This window comes from Macaca fascicularis, chromosome 5, assembly GCF_037993035.2.
Source record: "Macaca fascicularis isolate 582-1 chromosome 5, T2T-MFA8v1.1".
NCBI lineage: Eukaryota > Metazoa > Chordata > Mammalia > Primates > Cercopithecidae > Macaca > Macaca fascicularis.
This window is the reverse complement of record NC_088379.1, coordinates 38,406,381-38,422,599: the sequence shown is the minus strand read 5'-3', so window position 1 is coordinate 38,422,599 and position 16,219 is coordinate 38,406,381. Positions and strand designations below refer to the sequence as shown.

The 16,219-nt window shown below is 37.2% G+C and overlaps 1 protein-coding gene and 1 long non-coding RNA gene across 11 annotated transcripts in view; one reads left to right on the top strand and one right to left on the bottom strand.

Moving 5' to 3' along the window:
* LOC102143403 (uncharacterized) overlaps positions 1–13,297 on the top strand; it is a 64,011-nt gene extending 50,714 nt beyond the window's left edge. Inside the window, exon 2 of the long non-coding RNA XR_006698177.3 lies at positions 11,739–13,297. This is a non-coding gene — a long non-coding RNA (uncharacterized lncRNA). The remainder of the gene's footprint in view (positions 1–11,738) is intronic.
* KLHL5 (kelch like family member 5) overlaps positions 3,059–16,219 on the bottom strand; it is a 78,185-nt gene continuing 65,024 nt past the window's right edge. For 6 of the 10 annotated variants that reach the window (XM_005554689.4, XM_045392252.2, XM_015450246.3 and 3 more), the window contains 3 exons: positions 11,760–11,972; positions 9,615–9,786; positions 3,059–4,256 (listed from right to left, as the gene is read on the bottom strand). In XM_005554689.4, the coding sequence (XP_005554746.1) occupies positions 4,200–4,256; positions 9,615–9,786; positions 11,760–11,972 (442 nt within the window). In that variant the 3' untranslated portion in view covers positions 3,059–4,199. Of the gene's footprint in view, positions 4,257–8,928; positions 9,036–9,614; positions 9,787–11,759; positions 11,973–16,219 lie in introns of all 10 variants that reach the window. The other 4 variants (XR_006698176.2, XR_012434788.1, XR_012434786.1 and 1 more) reach the window with 1 other exon arrangement.

Below are 16,219 nucleotides of genomic sequence, written 5' to 3'. Positions count from 1 at the left end.
GTTTCCACTTTTTTGGCTACTGTGACTAGTGCTGCGAAGCATGTTTGTGTGAAAGTTTTTGCTTGAACACCTGTTTCAGTTCTTTTCAGTATATGTCCAGGACTGGACTTGCTGGGTCATATGGTAATTCTTTAACTTATTGAGGAACTGCCAAACTGTTTTCCACAGTGGCTACACCATTTAACATTCCCACCAATAATGAATGAAGGTTTTCAATTTCTCCACATCCTCTCTAACCCTTATTTTCTCTATTATTTATTTTTTACCTATAGGTTTAGATCCTAGGTCTATTTTCTTTTTTAAAAGTTATCGTCATTCTAATAGGTGTGAAGTGGTATCTTCCTGTGGTGTTGATCTGCATAATGACTGATGACATTAAGCATCTTTCCATGTGCTTGTCGGCAATTTGTATATCTTCATTAGAGAAATGTCTATTTAAGTTCTTTGCCCCTTTAAAATTGGGTTGTCTTTTTGTTGAGCATAGGAGTTCCTTATATATTCTAGATACTAGTTCCTTAGCAGATATTTAAGATTTACAAAGATTTTTTCCCATTCTGTGGGTTGTCTTTTCACTTTCTTCATAGTGTCCCTTGATATATAGAAGCTTTTAATTTTGACGAAGCCCAATTTTTTTTTTTTTTTTTTTTTGCTGTTGTTGCTTGTGCTTTTGGTGCCATATCTAAGAAATCATGGCCAAATCCAAGGTCATGAAGACTTATTCCTATATTTTCTTCTCAAAGTTTTATGGTTTTAGCTCTTACATTTAGGTCTTTGATCTATTTTGAATTAATTTTTATATATGGTATGAAGTACGGGTACAACTTCATTCTTTTGCATGTGAATATTCACTTGTCTTAGCACTATTAGTTGAAGACACTGTTCTTTCTTCATTGAGTGGTCTTGGAACCCTTGTCAAAAAAATCAATTGACCATAGTGTATTGACGTAATTTATTTCCGGACTTTCCATTCTACTCTATTGCTTTATATATTTTTATACCAACACAACACTGTTTTGATTGAAGTAGCTTTGCAGTAAATTTTGAAACTGGAAAATGCGAGTCCTTCGCCTTTATTCTTGTTCAAGATTGTTTTGAACAAACTTGAGTGCCTTCAGTAACTTGCAATCCTGTAAAAATTTTAGGGTCAGCTTTTCTGTTTCTGTAAAAGGGTCACTGGAATTTTAATGGGGATTTTATTAAATCTATAGACTAATTTTGGGAGTAATGCCATCTTAACAATGTTAGGTCTTCCAACCTGCCAGCACAGGATATCTTCCATTTATTTAGGTCTTCTTTAATTTCTTTCAGCAACGTTTTGTACTTTTCAGTGTCCAAGTCTTGCACTTTCTTGGTCGAATTTATTCGTATTTTATTCTTTTTCATGTTATTATAAATGGTTTTAATTTTCTCTCAGGTTTTTCTTAGATTTTTGGGTGTTGATCTTGCAACCTGCAACATTGCTGAATTTTTAAAATCAGCTGGAATCATTGTGTGGATTCTTTAGGATTTTTAGTACATAGGACCATATTTTCTGCAAATGTAGTTTTACTTCTTCCTATTTGGGATTCATTTTATTTCTTTTTCTTGCCTAATTGCTCTGGCTAGACCTTCTAGTATAATGCTGAATAGCAGTGGGGAAACCAGGAATTTTCATGATATTAGGGGAAAAATTTTCAATGTTTTGGTATTATGTTGTTAGCTGTGGGTTTTTATGAATGTCTTTATCAGATTAAGAAAGTTCTCTTTTCTTCCTAGTTTGCAGTGTTTTTACCATGAAAGAGTGTTGGATTTTGTCAGATGCTTTTTCTTATCAACTGAGGTGATTATGCTGTTTTTTCCCTTCATTCTATTAATATGGTATATTACATCGATTGACATTTGTGTGTAGAACCATGTTCCCTGCACTTCTTTGATAAATCTTGCTTGGTCATGCTGTATGATCATTTTAATAAGCTACTAGATTTGGCCTGCTAGTATTTTGAAGTTTTTTTGCATCTATATTCATGAGGGATATTGGTCTGTAGTTTCCCTGTGAGGTCTTTGGCTTTGGTGTTAAGGTAATGCTGGCCTTGGAGAATGGGTCACAGGGTGCTCCTTTCTATTCCATTGTTTGGAAGAGTTCGAGAAGGATTAGTGTTAATTCTTCTTCATATGTTTGGCATAGTTTGCCAGTAAACTCATTTAGTCCTGGACTTTCTTTGCTGGGAGATTTTTGAGTAGTGGTTCAATCTCTTTACTTGTTATAGGGCTGTTCGGAATTTTTATTTCCTTTTGAGCCTGTTTTGTCAATTGGTGTGTTTTTTAATCTAGGTCATCTAAATTGTTGGCAACAATGCTTGTTTTTATGAATAAATTTGTTTATAGTTAAGTTGCCTAAAATACCATGCAATTCATCTAATAGGTATAAAACTTGAAATATATTATATTGCATCTACTTTTCTAAAGCAAAATCTGTAAAATTCCATAAGAGATTTAAACAATTAAAATAAATAATTCCTCACATAAAATGAAATTTTTTTTTTTTTTGAGACAGAGTCTTGCTCTGTCACCCAGGCTGGATGGAGTGCAGTGGCGCGGTCTCGGCTCATCACAAGCTCCGCCTCCCGGGTTCATGATTTTTTTTTTTTTTTTTTTTTTTTTTTAGTAGAGACGGGGTTTCACCGTGTTGGCCAGGACGGTCTCGATCTCCTGACTTCATGATCCACCTGCCTCGGCCTCCCCAGGCGTTAGCCACTGCGCCCAGCCGAAATCTTTCTTTTTCTCCCTAGTGGTAGGAATAGTAAGAGTGAAGACTGCTGAGTGAGATGGCCTTTGTATGAATCCCTGCTCTGCCACTTACTTGCGGTATATAACCTTGGGGCTAACTTCTCTGTACCCCAATCTCCTTAGCTATAAAAAGGTAATAGAACTACCTCATAAGGTTGTTGTGAGGATTAAGTGCATTGATGCATACAAAAACTTTGATTCTTAGTTCACAATAAACAATATTAGCAAATATTATTTTCCATAAGGTGGTTACTAATTGGGGTTAAAATAAAAAGCATCTTAGACATCTCAATGACTTATATCTTGTAGGATTTATCACAAAATGCTACTGCCCAGTGCATTTTTGCAAACAATAACAATTCACTGAGAGTAATAACATTCACATATATAATTAGAGTTTACAAATGTAAAAAACTTAGGGTAACAAACACTTTAAACTTAGTTTTTAGACATTCAATAAGCCCATTCCCCCACAAACTTTGATTACAAAGAAGCACAATGGGTTAACTGTGGCAAAACATAAGAAATAAGGCAGGGGAGGCAGATACAGACTTGAGAACATAAGGATATCCAAAAAATTTTGTCAATATCAAAAGACAAAATCAAAGCATCTTTTATAATATAAAACAAATCCATATAATTAAATACTAATTAGGTGAAAGAACATTATAGGGTATATAACATTTATTTTCTCTACATAAATTTGCATATCTTAAATTTAATGCAAAACATCATGTTTCAACTTCAACTTAACATCATAACATGTAGTTCTTGGTGAGTCTAGATGTAATGGAATGAATATTTAAATAGACTTCAAAGATCCTATCAAGTTTTTATTTGGTTATTGTTGCTTTAAGTCCTTAATGCTTTTCTTTATTTATTGGACTAAGCCAATTTTAGAAACAAAATCCACAACCAACACACATATAATGCAGATGTTTCTGAAAAAACTAAATAGTGTTATCTTTAGTGTATCATTAAAATAGTGGTTGTGGTTAAACAAGCAAACAAATTACTGCAACTCATGTATGATAAGCTTACAAAAAGTAGCATTTTAAAGTTTCATCTGGTGTGTCTGCACTGTAGGAAAATAAATCTGGATGTGAGTAAGATGTGCTTGACTGAATTAAGTGAAACCCCCAGTTAGCACTGGGTTATGTTCCAGGGCAGTGCATTTGTCCTCACATATTACATCAGGAATGTGTGTTCACAATCCACCAGCTCCATGTTTTAATTTACTAAGAAATGAAAGGAATTAATCCTGGTCCATCCACTGCTTCCTCCTTTGTTTTACTATCTTCACTTTGAGATCAGGCACTTTGTGCCCAGGATTGTGACAATGCACGTTTACTAAAAATGTATCCATTGATAGAATAATTATACTAAATTAATAAGGGAAGACGGTGTCTTCATGTAGAAAACAGAGCACTAAATTATAATTTTACAGTCACAACACAAGCTCCAGCTCTTCCTAGGCACAGTGGAGCAACCTGAAAAAGAAAAAGAGATATGTATTGGATCTGTAGGTTAAAATGTCGACACTACTATACCAGTTGGTGAAATATTGAAGCAGCCTGTACTTGTTGGCAAAGGGTTGCCGCCCTGGCCCCTGCTGTATCAGTGCTGTTTCTGGCCTGGTCCTCTTCCCAAGAACCACCCTCCGTGGCAAAGCTTCACAGACTAAGTTGTTCTGGGTATATCATGATTGTGTAGCATTCACTCTTCTTTAAAGGTGATTTTTAAAAACAGCTCAAGAATTAATCTACATGAAACACTCTATTTTAGCCAAAATGATGCACAGTATGGATATGAAGAAATGCTGAACACTTACAGTAACACTGTGACCAATATGGAGGAAAGATCAAGTTTTATCTAGAGAGGTCTAACAGCCATGCTGTCTCAGAGATAGCACACAAAATACTCTGAATGCCTGGGGATCTGCTTATTCTAGAAGAACTCGTAACCTCACATTTTTTGACTACCTTCTATGTGCACGGTTGAAAAGTCTAAACCCATTCTACTACTTTTTAGCAGACTAAATAAATAATAAATACTACCCATCCAACTCCCCTAGGAGTGGAAACAAACTCAGTGAATGAGCTCTGTTACAGTGAGAGAGAAGTCGGGGGAGGGTTGCTAGGAAGGAATACAATCTAAATTTATGGATAAAGAACAATTCTTAAATCTTTCACCTCTTTTTTAAACAATAGGAACTCTAGACACTGGGTAATTTATAGTGGAAATAAAAGTGTGAACAAAAATAGTTTTTGAAGAATTACTCTGAACGCAGTAAGAATCTATGCATTTGACCCAGGAGAGTTAAAATGTTAACATGGATTGGGGGGGTAAGTAATGAAAAGTACTAGGAAGGTTTGCTTTGTACTTATATATGTTAGGGTATATACTAAAGTATTTTTGTCAAATGCCAAAATGACTTCCTAATCAGTTTGACCCCATAGACCAATGAGTAGATTTTAAGAACAGGTCAAATTTCAGTTATAAGAGAATACTTAGCAGTTCTCCATCTGAATCAGTTGTTTTGATCACTGTAAGTCTCTTGGAACAATCAAATAACCTATTTTAAAACCATATCTATTTATAGCATTATCAAACTGACCTCAAAAATCATTTATATCAAAATGTCAGTTTATAATTAGTAGCTCTTCTCAAATCACCCAAGACATTTAGTCTCTACACTGTGAATAGTTGACACTGTCATGACAACCAGCTAGAAAGTGTAGCTTAGAGAATTTGTATACAATACAATCACAATCAATCAATCAATCAATACAATCAATCAATACAATACAATCACCTCTTGCTTTGAGGTAAGGCTGGTAGTGAGGGGGTAGTGGCTTAGGACTTTGTTATCTTGTTTTAGTGCCTATACAAATGTCCATCTGTCAGAACACTGAAAGGAAAACTTCAAAATTTTTTTGTTTATTTGGCTTGTTTTTGAGACGGAGTCTTGCTCTGTCATCCAGGCTGGAGTGCAATGTTGCCATTTCAGCTCACTGCAACCTCCACCTCCCGGGTTCAAGCAATTCTCGTCCCGCAGCCTCCTGAGTAGCTGAGACTATTGGCACACGCCACCATACCTGGCTAATTTTTTGTATTTTAGTAGAGACAGGGTTTTACCATGTTGCCCAGGCTGGTCTCAAACTCCTGAGCTCAGGCAAACCATCCGCTTCGGCCTCCCAAAGTGCTGGGATTACAGGGGTGAGCCACCATGCCTGGCCCAGGAAAACTTACATTTTTCAGATACTATGAAAATGAGTTCACATTTTTAGGTGCTTTAACATAGTAATAGAGGTGGCTTACAAGAAAAATAGCTATGTGGACACTGATGATAAATTTTGATATGGGATTATTTAGCATAAAGTATTAATTATAAATAATAACAAGTCTCAAATAACTGGCTGATAGGGCTGAAATCATATATATAACTGGACTTAGGGCTTAAATACATGTCAGAAAAAGATTCTTATCTTTCTGAGCTCCTTGGGTGTCATTCACAACTGTTTTTGCCATAGTGGGAAGCTGATACTAGGTAATCATCTAATTTCCAATGAAATCTTGTAGCTCTCAATCTTATCCCTTCCTCCCTCCATCAAGTGATCTCACTTAAGAAACAGAATAAAGCCCACACAATCTAAGTCCTTTTTTTCTATCTTTTTCTTCACACTACACTCAAATTCTTATCTTTTCCCAAGCTTGGAGGGTAAGATCTTTCTTCTAGTCTGAGGGTGACCAGTCTGCTTTTTTTTTTTGCGAGGGAGTTTTTGCTCTTGTCGCCCAGGCTGGAGTGCAATGGTGTGATCTTGGCTTACTGCAACTTCCACCTCCCAGGTTCAAGCGATTCTCCTGCCTCAGCCTCCCAAGAAGCTGGGATTACAGGTGCACATCACCACACCCAGCTAATTTGTGTATTTTTAGTAGAGATGGGGTTTCACTATGTTGGCCAAGCTGGTCTTGAACTCCTGACCTCAGGTGACCCACCCGCCTTGGTCTCCTAAAGTCCTGGGATTACAGGCATGAGCCACTGCGCCTGCCCCCCAGTCTTTGCTCCTAGTTCTGTTTCCTGCCCTTTTCTCAGAAAGGTGCCCTTCTAGAATCTTTCTCTACCCTCTTGTCATCTCTATTGTGGAAAAAAAAATCCTTGGCTCAAATTCTAACTCTACCATTTATTTGCTATGTGGCCTTGGGTTAGCTGTTTAACCTTTGTGTCATATTCCTCATCCTGTACAGTGGGAAAATACCAGAACCCAACCTTATAGGTTTGTTGAAGATTAAATTCTTTACAGTGCTTAGAACAGAGCCTGGTCTGTAAGATGTGCTGAATGAATATTCACTTTCTATCATCATCATTTAAAAACTGCATGCCTCTCTAGCTCCTACACCCTATTCTTCTGTTTACTTTTTTTTTGGACAGAGTCTCGCTCTGTCACCCAGGCTGGAGTACAGTGGCACGATCTTGGCTCACTGCAACCTCCACCTCCTGAGTTCAACTGATTCTTGTGCCTCAGCCTTGTGCCTCAGCTGGGACTACAGGAGCACTAATTTTTGTATTTTTAGTAGAGACGGGGTTTCACCATGTCGGCCAGGCTGGTCTTGAACTCTGGCCTCAAAAGATCTGCCCACCTCGGCCTCCCAAGGTGTTGGGATTACAGGTGTGAGCCACTGTGTGCCTGGCCTCTTCTGTTTACTTTTGAAACTGTGTACTGGCTTCTGCTTCTATCAGATTCTCAGAGAATCCCATAACTTTACAAATGACAAATCTTCATTCTTTCTTATACTGTTGAAACTCCTACTCCTCCCTTTAGATGCTCTATTCCATTGTCTTCTGAGAACTTCTCTCCTCATTCCTTTTCTGTTTCCTTTAGAGACCACACCTCCCAATTCAACCCAGCAAGTGTGTGTATATAAAGAAAGATCAACAAGACTTGGCAATATCTCTTGAATCCATCTACATTGAATGCTTCAAGCCTTGCAACTGAAGCAATCCCCTAAATATTTTTCCTTTTATCCAGCCCTCACTTCCCCTGCCCCTAACCCAACCTACGTGACCCCAACTGCATCATTCACTTGGTTGAAAGTTTCTGCTGGCTTCTTGTTACCAAACTCTTTAGCTTGGCCTTCACACATCCCCATTCTTTAAAAAAAATTCTTATTAAATGATTATTTATTTTTAAGAGACAGAGTCTTGCTCTGTTGTCCAGGCTGGAGTGCAATGTCATGATCATGGTTCACTTCAGCCTCAACTCCTGGGCTCATGCGATCCTCCGCCTCAGCCTCCCAAGGTAGATGGGACTACAGGTACGTGCCACCACACCTTGCTAATTTTTCAAAAATTTTTGGGCTGGGCATGGTGGCTCATGCCTGTAATCCCAGCACTTTGAGAGGCCGAAGCAGGTGGATCACGAGGTCAGGAGTTTGAGATCAGCCTGGCCAACATGACAAAACCCTGTCTCTACTAAAAATACAAAAATTAGCCGGGTGTGGTGGTGGGCACCTATAATCCCAGCTACTCGGGAGGCTGAGGCAGGAGAATCACTTGAACACGGGAGGTGGAAGTTATAGTGAGCTGAGATCGTGCCATTACACTCCAGCCTGGGCGACAAGAGCAAGACTCCATGTGAAAAACCAAACAAAACAAGACAAAAAACCCACAAATTTTTGTAGAGATAGCATCTCACTTTGTCACCCATGCTGGTTTGGAATTCCTAGCCTCAAGTGATCCTCCCACCTTGGTCTCACAGATCTCCATTCTGACCCCAATCTTCCTCTCCAGTAAGCACTCCTCCTCCTCTCAAGCATAGATCCTTATAACCAGTCATACTTCAATATGTCTTACGTAATTCTGCTTTGGTGACATTTCTTTCACATTTTCTCACAGTTTCTTCTTTCCAATCTTTTTGAATTGGATCAATTCACAAAGGCTTAGTTTAAATCCCACTTCTTTCTCACTAAAGCTTTCCCCATAACCACTTTCTTTTTTCTCTTATCTCCTGTATCACTTGGCGCCTGTACCACGGGACACTAAATACCCACTGCCTTGTGTGGTGCATTCTCCCCTTGCACATGTAGATCTTACCTACCCAAGACCTTAGGTTACATGACCGTGGGGCTTCACAGAAGCTTTGTTTTCTTGACAATACTTACCATTGCTCCTTGTATACAATACAATCTTGGCTCAGGTAAACATTTATTGTCTTTTATGTACCAAGTACTGAATTCGGTGTCATAAGCACAAATTCCTGATTCTGTTCCTGGTGATGATGGAAGCAAAGATCTCAAAAGATCATTCTTAGAAGTGCTAGACCCTCCCAGAAATACACAAGGGTGAAATTCTTTCTGTTAGTAAGATTGCCAGATCAGGTTTCTTACTTAGTGTAATTTAGGGTTGCCATCTTCATTAGGTTATCAGGACTTTAATCTGCTCCCAAATATCAATGGGTTGAGTATTTAAAAATCACTGCTCATGCAGGGGCAAGTTGTTCATAGTTTTCTGACTACTATCCTTGTTTTTATTTTCCAGTCTCCCCTCCCATCATTACAGCCTGCCTGTAGTCCTATCGGCTTTAATCAGGTTAGAACACCTCATCATGCAAGTGGTAGCAGATAATTATAATTTCTCTGAGTATTAACTTACATCTCAAAGGTAATTCTGGATTTTAATTATGTGATAAAATTAAACATTGCCTCTTTTTCTCATCTTTAATCAAGAGGTGATTGTCATATTTATGCCATATATTTCAGTATTGGACAAGATTGAGGGGATCTGTTTTACCATAAGAATTGTTTTAATAAAGAGAGTCAGTGTAATAATGAAACATGAAGTGCCGTACCTGGGTCCACTCATTTGTCTGGGGATCATAAGCCTCCACGGTATTAAGGTATGCTTGTCCATCATACCCCCCAACAGCATATAACTTATCGCCAAGTAAACAGACCCCCACTGCATCTCTGCTGATGCTCATGGATGCTACTGCAGTCCACATGTCTGTTTTGGGATCATATCTGAAAGAAAATTTCAGAACCAGAGCTGACATTATTCTTAAAGTATTTATGTAAAAACAGTTTTGTTCTTCAAGTCTATCTTCTGACTTATTATCTACTATGTAAATCAAATACATTTGAACATATTTTTGAGAAAAATACCAATATTTTTCTGACAACTTTAACTTACAGTATTATATTAACAGATCCACTTAACAGATGTATAACACTTAAAAGGAGCTAGGGTCAGTACTGAAAACTGCTTTCAGACCTTAGATTACCTACTGAAAATTTGGGGAAATCAATGCATTAAGCTCTATGTAAGATGGCTCACAGCCTCAATCATTGTAGCTGTCCAGTTTTGGGCTTTCTTGCTCCTTTCATGAGGTATCTTAACTAGAATTGCCCACAGTTGTATAGCTAAGAGCAGATACATCATGCTAGGATGACTGATATTGCTCCTAAATCTGTTGTATCAATGAACAGCTTTCCACTGAGTGTAGTACAACAGCAAGCCCATAATTCATGGGGCAAAGTATATAAACACTTCCACATTCCTTTCCTGGATTACAACATGAAAGAGCATAGGTCTGAATTGTTTTCCCCCCAATATAAGTGAAATGCAGTTGTAACTTTCCCGCTTTCTCAAACAACACCAATACAGAAAGCACTTGTTATGGTTTGGATGTGGTTCATCCTCCCCAAAACTCATGTTGAAATTTAATTGCCAATGTAATAGTGTTGGGAGGTGGGGCCTTTAAGAGGTGATTAGGTTGATAAGATGGATTAATGTTTTTCTCCTTGGTTAGTTCTTGTGTGAATGCATTAGTTCCTGTAAGAGCAGGTTGTTATAAAGTGAAGTTGCTTTGCATTTTTGAATGCCGACTTTCTCTTCCAATTCTCCAACATGTTATCACACAGCACAAGGCCCTCGCCAGAACCTATCAGATGCAGCCTCCCAATCTTGAACTTCCCAGCCTGAAGAACTGTGGGCTAAAGAAACCTCTTTTCTTTATAAATTACTCAGTCCTGGGTATTCTGTTATAGCAATAGGAAACAGACTAAGAGAGTGCTCATTATCATCAACAAACTTTGATTTTATTTTTTATCCTTCTTATGGTCACTTGGTCATGTACAACTTAAATAAATCAAACTAATCTTTAAAAAAAATCTGATCACGTCCAACAGACATACACATACACACACACACACACACACACACACACACACACACACACTCTGTCACACATGGGTGCTCATTAACTTCCTATTTTTCTTTATAATCCAAAACCCTTAACAATGCCTCAAGGAGTCTAGATGATCTGCACCCACCCTGCCCACTCCACCTCCTTTCCTGCCATTCCCTCCCCATCACTCTTTGCTCTCCAGCCACAATGGCTACCTTTCAGTTTCCTGTATGAACAGTATTTCTTTCTGCTTTGGAGTGTTCAGACAAACTCCTATTGATTGTACCGCCTAAATCCATTCAATTCTCGCTATTCCTTGTACTAAACTAAACATAAGAAATGGGAACCTGACCTACCATCCAAATCTCCCACTGCTCTTCGGCTCTCTACCTGGCACCACACTTGAGTTTTGCCAGGCCAGTTGAGATGACTTAAGTTTGTAAGCCTTATTATTAGTTTTTTATTTTATATCAAAACACACAGAAATGTCCCTATCCTTTTCGCTTTTTATTTAGCCTACAGCCCTTAAGTCATTCTGCATAAAATTCATCAAGCTCCTCTTCTTATTAGGTCCAATATCCCATATAAAGTAAAATTGCCTTGCGTGTAGTGCATGCTCAACACAAACTTATTTTTCTGGAAGTATCAGTTCCTGTGAGAGCAGGCTGTTATAAAGTGAAGCTGCTTTGCATTTTTGAATGCTGACTTTCCCTTCCAGTTCTCCAACATGTTCTCCAAATAGACATAAGTATCAGAGACTTATATATATGTTTTTCTTGTTCCTAGTTTTTCTTTGCAGGAAATTACCTCTCCACACAGTCTGAGAGTCTGGAAGTCAAGTTGGATGCGGGAGCGTCGTGCCCCCCTATAGCATACAGCAGTCCGTTCCAGGTCGTCACTCCTACGCCACCTCTCCTTTTTGACATCTGTGCACACAGTGTCCACTTATTAGTATGAGGATCAAAACATTCTACTGATTTGAGACAAGAGCTTCCATCACGACCACCAACTGCATAAAGTCTGTAAAAAGAATAAATGAAATGATAAATAAGACATTGTGCCATTATGCTTAGAACAAAGTGGCTCTTCTTATGTTATTTCATTGAATTTAAGGTGCCATCAGTTATAAAACACACTGTCAATGTGTGTGTCATTAAAGAAGATATGCTATGTTTGAAATGACACATGTAAGTATCTTATATCACTCTGTATAAACATGAAAAGGAAAACAAACTGCACATGAAGGCACTGACAACTATTTCACCACTGCCATCTCTTTGACAAGTCACCATTGATTGTAATATGCACTGAAATTCTAGAGGTGTTAAAATGTGTGTCTTAGAATAGACAAAATATGGTGTATAAATATACCATGGCTTATTTTTTTTTTTTAATAGTTCAGACTTTATTATCAAGGAAGGAAACTAACCTTCTCTGAGCACCTACCATAGGTTAGGGACTTTATATGTACTAATTTAATCGTCACAGTGATATAAGAAACTGTTTGAATCCCTGTTTCACAGGTAAAGAAACAAGGGTTCACAGAGAGTAAGAGACTTGCACAGGGTCACCCAGTAAGAAGCAGAATCGGGACACGTAGTTTTATTAATGAACAAACAGTTGGACAGTCAACACAGTCATGTAGAATGTACTTGTAATAGTGAAATAGGAGAATAAAAATATAGCTTGAAACAATGGCATAAAAAGTAACATTTGTTACATATGAACAATGATCCTTCATTAATTTAAATTACTGCAGAAAAGGATATAGGTTATCACGTGAACGACCTAAATGTTACCTAGTAGATCAATTTAAATTCATTATCAATACACTGCACTAATTTGAAATAGTCTTTTACTCTGAACCTAAAACGTTTGTAAAATATTTTAAATATCTGAACATAGTATTTCTTGTTAAGCAAAAATCTTCTTGTATTTACTATTCATTTGGGAAGCTCTCTATAAATATTTTTTCTACGAGTTTTTTAAAAGAGTAAACTTACTTTGTTGCTCATCAAAAACATTATACATTTTGAATTTACAAATGTTAGTTAATACTTAACTGTTTTTATCATTTCTCAAGAAATAATATTTTAATTATCCCAAATTTCTGCCAATTAAAACTCTAGGTATTTATATTTAGGTAAATCTACATATTTAACCACAGATTTCCTAATTAAGGTATGCCACTATGTCACTGAAACTGTTTCTTAAATAATAAGATGACCATATCTTAAACAGCAACATATGGTTGTAGCAATATCTTGTTCTAAACTTAAACTATATTAATAGTATGGAAATTGAAATTTATTTGAAACATCTATTAAAATGTATCTTAAAACTTCTTTTATCTGTTAAAAACTTTTATCTATTAGTAACTTGTTTATGTTCTAGTTCTTAATATTATTCTTATCTTCAACTAATACTTGGTAGAAGAGTTATCTAAATATGGATCACAGAACATAAGAAGCCTTCAACAATTAGGGAGGATCAGTAATTTAAAATAATTCACACATGCATATGTGTGTGCACATGTGTGCACACCCACACATACCCACACACAATAGGCTTTAAAGCCTCTTACGCTCTTGAACAGTGGACTCGTGGGTCTTAATTGTAAAGAATGGTACAGTACAATGATTAAGAGCATGAACTCTGGAACCAGACAATTCTGGTTCTACCACTTACTAGTTGTGACTATGGACAAGTTATTTAACCTCCATCTAAATTTCATCATCTATAAACCCTGCCTCATAGGATTCTTGATAATTAAATTTAAAGTACTTTGAACACTGCCTAGTACATGATAATCATGGTGTAAACATTTACAGAGAAAAATTAATTGTCTCTGTGTTCTTGTAGAAAATAGCACTTACAGGAGATCTTAAGTGTACAAACAATGTTTATATTCAGCTAATATTAAGGGTTAAAATCGATTGGTAACACTTCCTAAATAATCATTATCTCAAGCAATGATTTTCAAACTGTGTTCTAAGAATAGGATTCTATGAAGAAATTGAGGGAGTCTAAAAAATGGTTCATTTGAATTTCAAATTTTAAAAATTATTTTTAATTTTCAAAAATATCACCTTGCTCAATTAAATGTCATGTAAGACTCAGAACTCATCTCTCTTCCCCATGATAGTGTCTATTATACTAAAAAGAGAAATATTATGTCAACTTGTGAAAGTATTGTACTACCTATATATACTTAATAATAAGATTTAGGTCTTGCCTGACTTTTAAAATTATGATCAAGAATGCAAGTAGGCTGGGCACGGTGGCTCACACCTGTAATCCCAGCACATTGGGAGGCCAAGATGGGAAGAATTACTTTGGCCCAGGTATTTGAGACCAACCCGGGCAGCACAGTGAGATCCCATCTCTACAAAAAATCATTTTTTAAAAATTAGCCAGGCATGGTGGTGCATGCCTGTAGTCCCAGCTACTCAGGAGGCTGAGGTGTGAGGATAGCTTGAGCCTGGGAGGGAGGTTGAGGCTGCAGTGAGCTGTGATGGTGTCACTGCACTCCAGCCTGGGCAACAGAGCTAGACCCTGTCTCAAAAGTAAAAGGAATGCAAGTAGTTGGCAGATACTGTTTGAGATTCAACTTAGAAAAAAGATTTATTACTACTTTCAAACTGTTTGGGCAATTGAACTGAAGAATTTCCTGAAATTCCAATTAAATTACTCTAGTAGTTAAAATAACTGTTACCATTTCAGCCTCTTATCTGTGAATCAAGATTTTCCTCATATTAGACAATCAAGACAAGACACAGAAATAAGCTGAGTGCTCTTTAAAATTTATTCTTCTGTTCTTCAGCACTTACTCTTCTTCACAAATTTTTATAATAAGTAAATATAAGCTTGAACTTGTGATACATTTTAAGTAAGCTTAAAATAAACTTGAACTTCCATTTGCCTTTTAAATATTGAGGTATTTTTAAGATTTCATTTGAAAGAGAGATTTAACTGCTAAAAATATTTGTCAGCCAGTGCCTTAAAGGTAGCCTGAGCAACTGGAAGTCTAAATAAGGTTTCTTTCTGTCAAACATGGTAGGAAAATTTTATGATTTGGGAGGCCAAGGTAGGCTGATCACTTCAGGTCAGGAGTTCGAGACCAGCCTGGCTGACACAGTGAAACCCTGTCAAGAATACAAAAATTAGCTGGGCATGGTGGCGGGTGCCTATAATCCCAGATACTTGGGAGGCTGAGGCAGGAGAATCACTGGAACCCAGGAGGAGCTGAGATTGCCCACTGCCCTCTAGCCTGGGAGATAGAGCGAGACTCTGTCTACTACCCCACCACCCCCCACCAAAAAAAAAAAAGAAAAGAAAAAGAAATTATAAATAAGTTAAAATAGGCCAGGTGCAGTGGCTCATGCCTGTAATCCCAGCACTTTGGGAGGCCAAGGTGGGTGGATCACCTGAGGTCAGGAGTTCGAGACCAGCCTGGTCAACATGGCGAAACCCTGTCTCTACCAAAAATACAAAAATTAGCTGGATGTGGTGGTGCACACCTGTGGTCCTAGCTACTTGGGAGGCTGAGGCAGGAGAATCGCTTGAACCTGGGAGGTGGAGGAGGCTGTAGTATGCTGAGATCGTGTCACTGTACTCCAGCCTGGGCGACAAAGTGAGACTCTCTCTCAAAATAAATAAATAAATAAGTTAAAATAACAAAACCCACAAAAATCAAAGCTCTTCATTTTACAGAATAAAAAAATTGAGGCACAGAGAAATGATTTGTTCTAAACCACAAAGCAATGATAAAAGATGCATCATTAGTTTTTTTCAACCAACCACATACTTTCTACTTATTCCAGATTCTTTAGATCTACTATACTTTCAAAATCAAATTTCTTAATAGTAGATTAGAGATCCTTAGCTTCTGATATGATTAATTAGGTTGTCTCTGAATTACATTCAATTAACTGTACTTTAGGTGGGTTAAGGATTGAAATATTTCTCATTAGAGGGCAAGAAAAGGTAAGAAAGTAAGATGTTTCTATGCCTAGAAAGCTAAGCTACTGTAGGTCCGGAAATCAGGTTTCAGAGAAGGCAATTATTGTTTTGTCCTCTTAGAAATAAGGGTTAAGAAATATGCTGTTGAACAAAAATTAATCCAATGAATCAATCCCAAAGGTTTAAACCAAAGGGTCAAAGCCGAGAAGATACTGTTTCATTTTCTTTTTCTATTTACTAGCTTATTTAATGGCTGACTCTTATCAAAGAGTTTAGAAAGATATGTAGTGATGAATTTTGAAGTG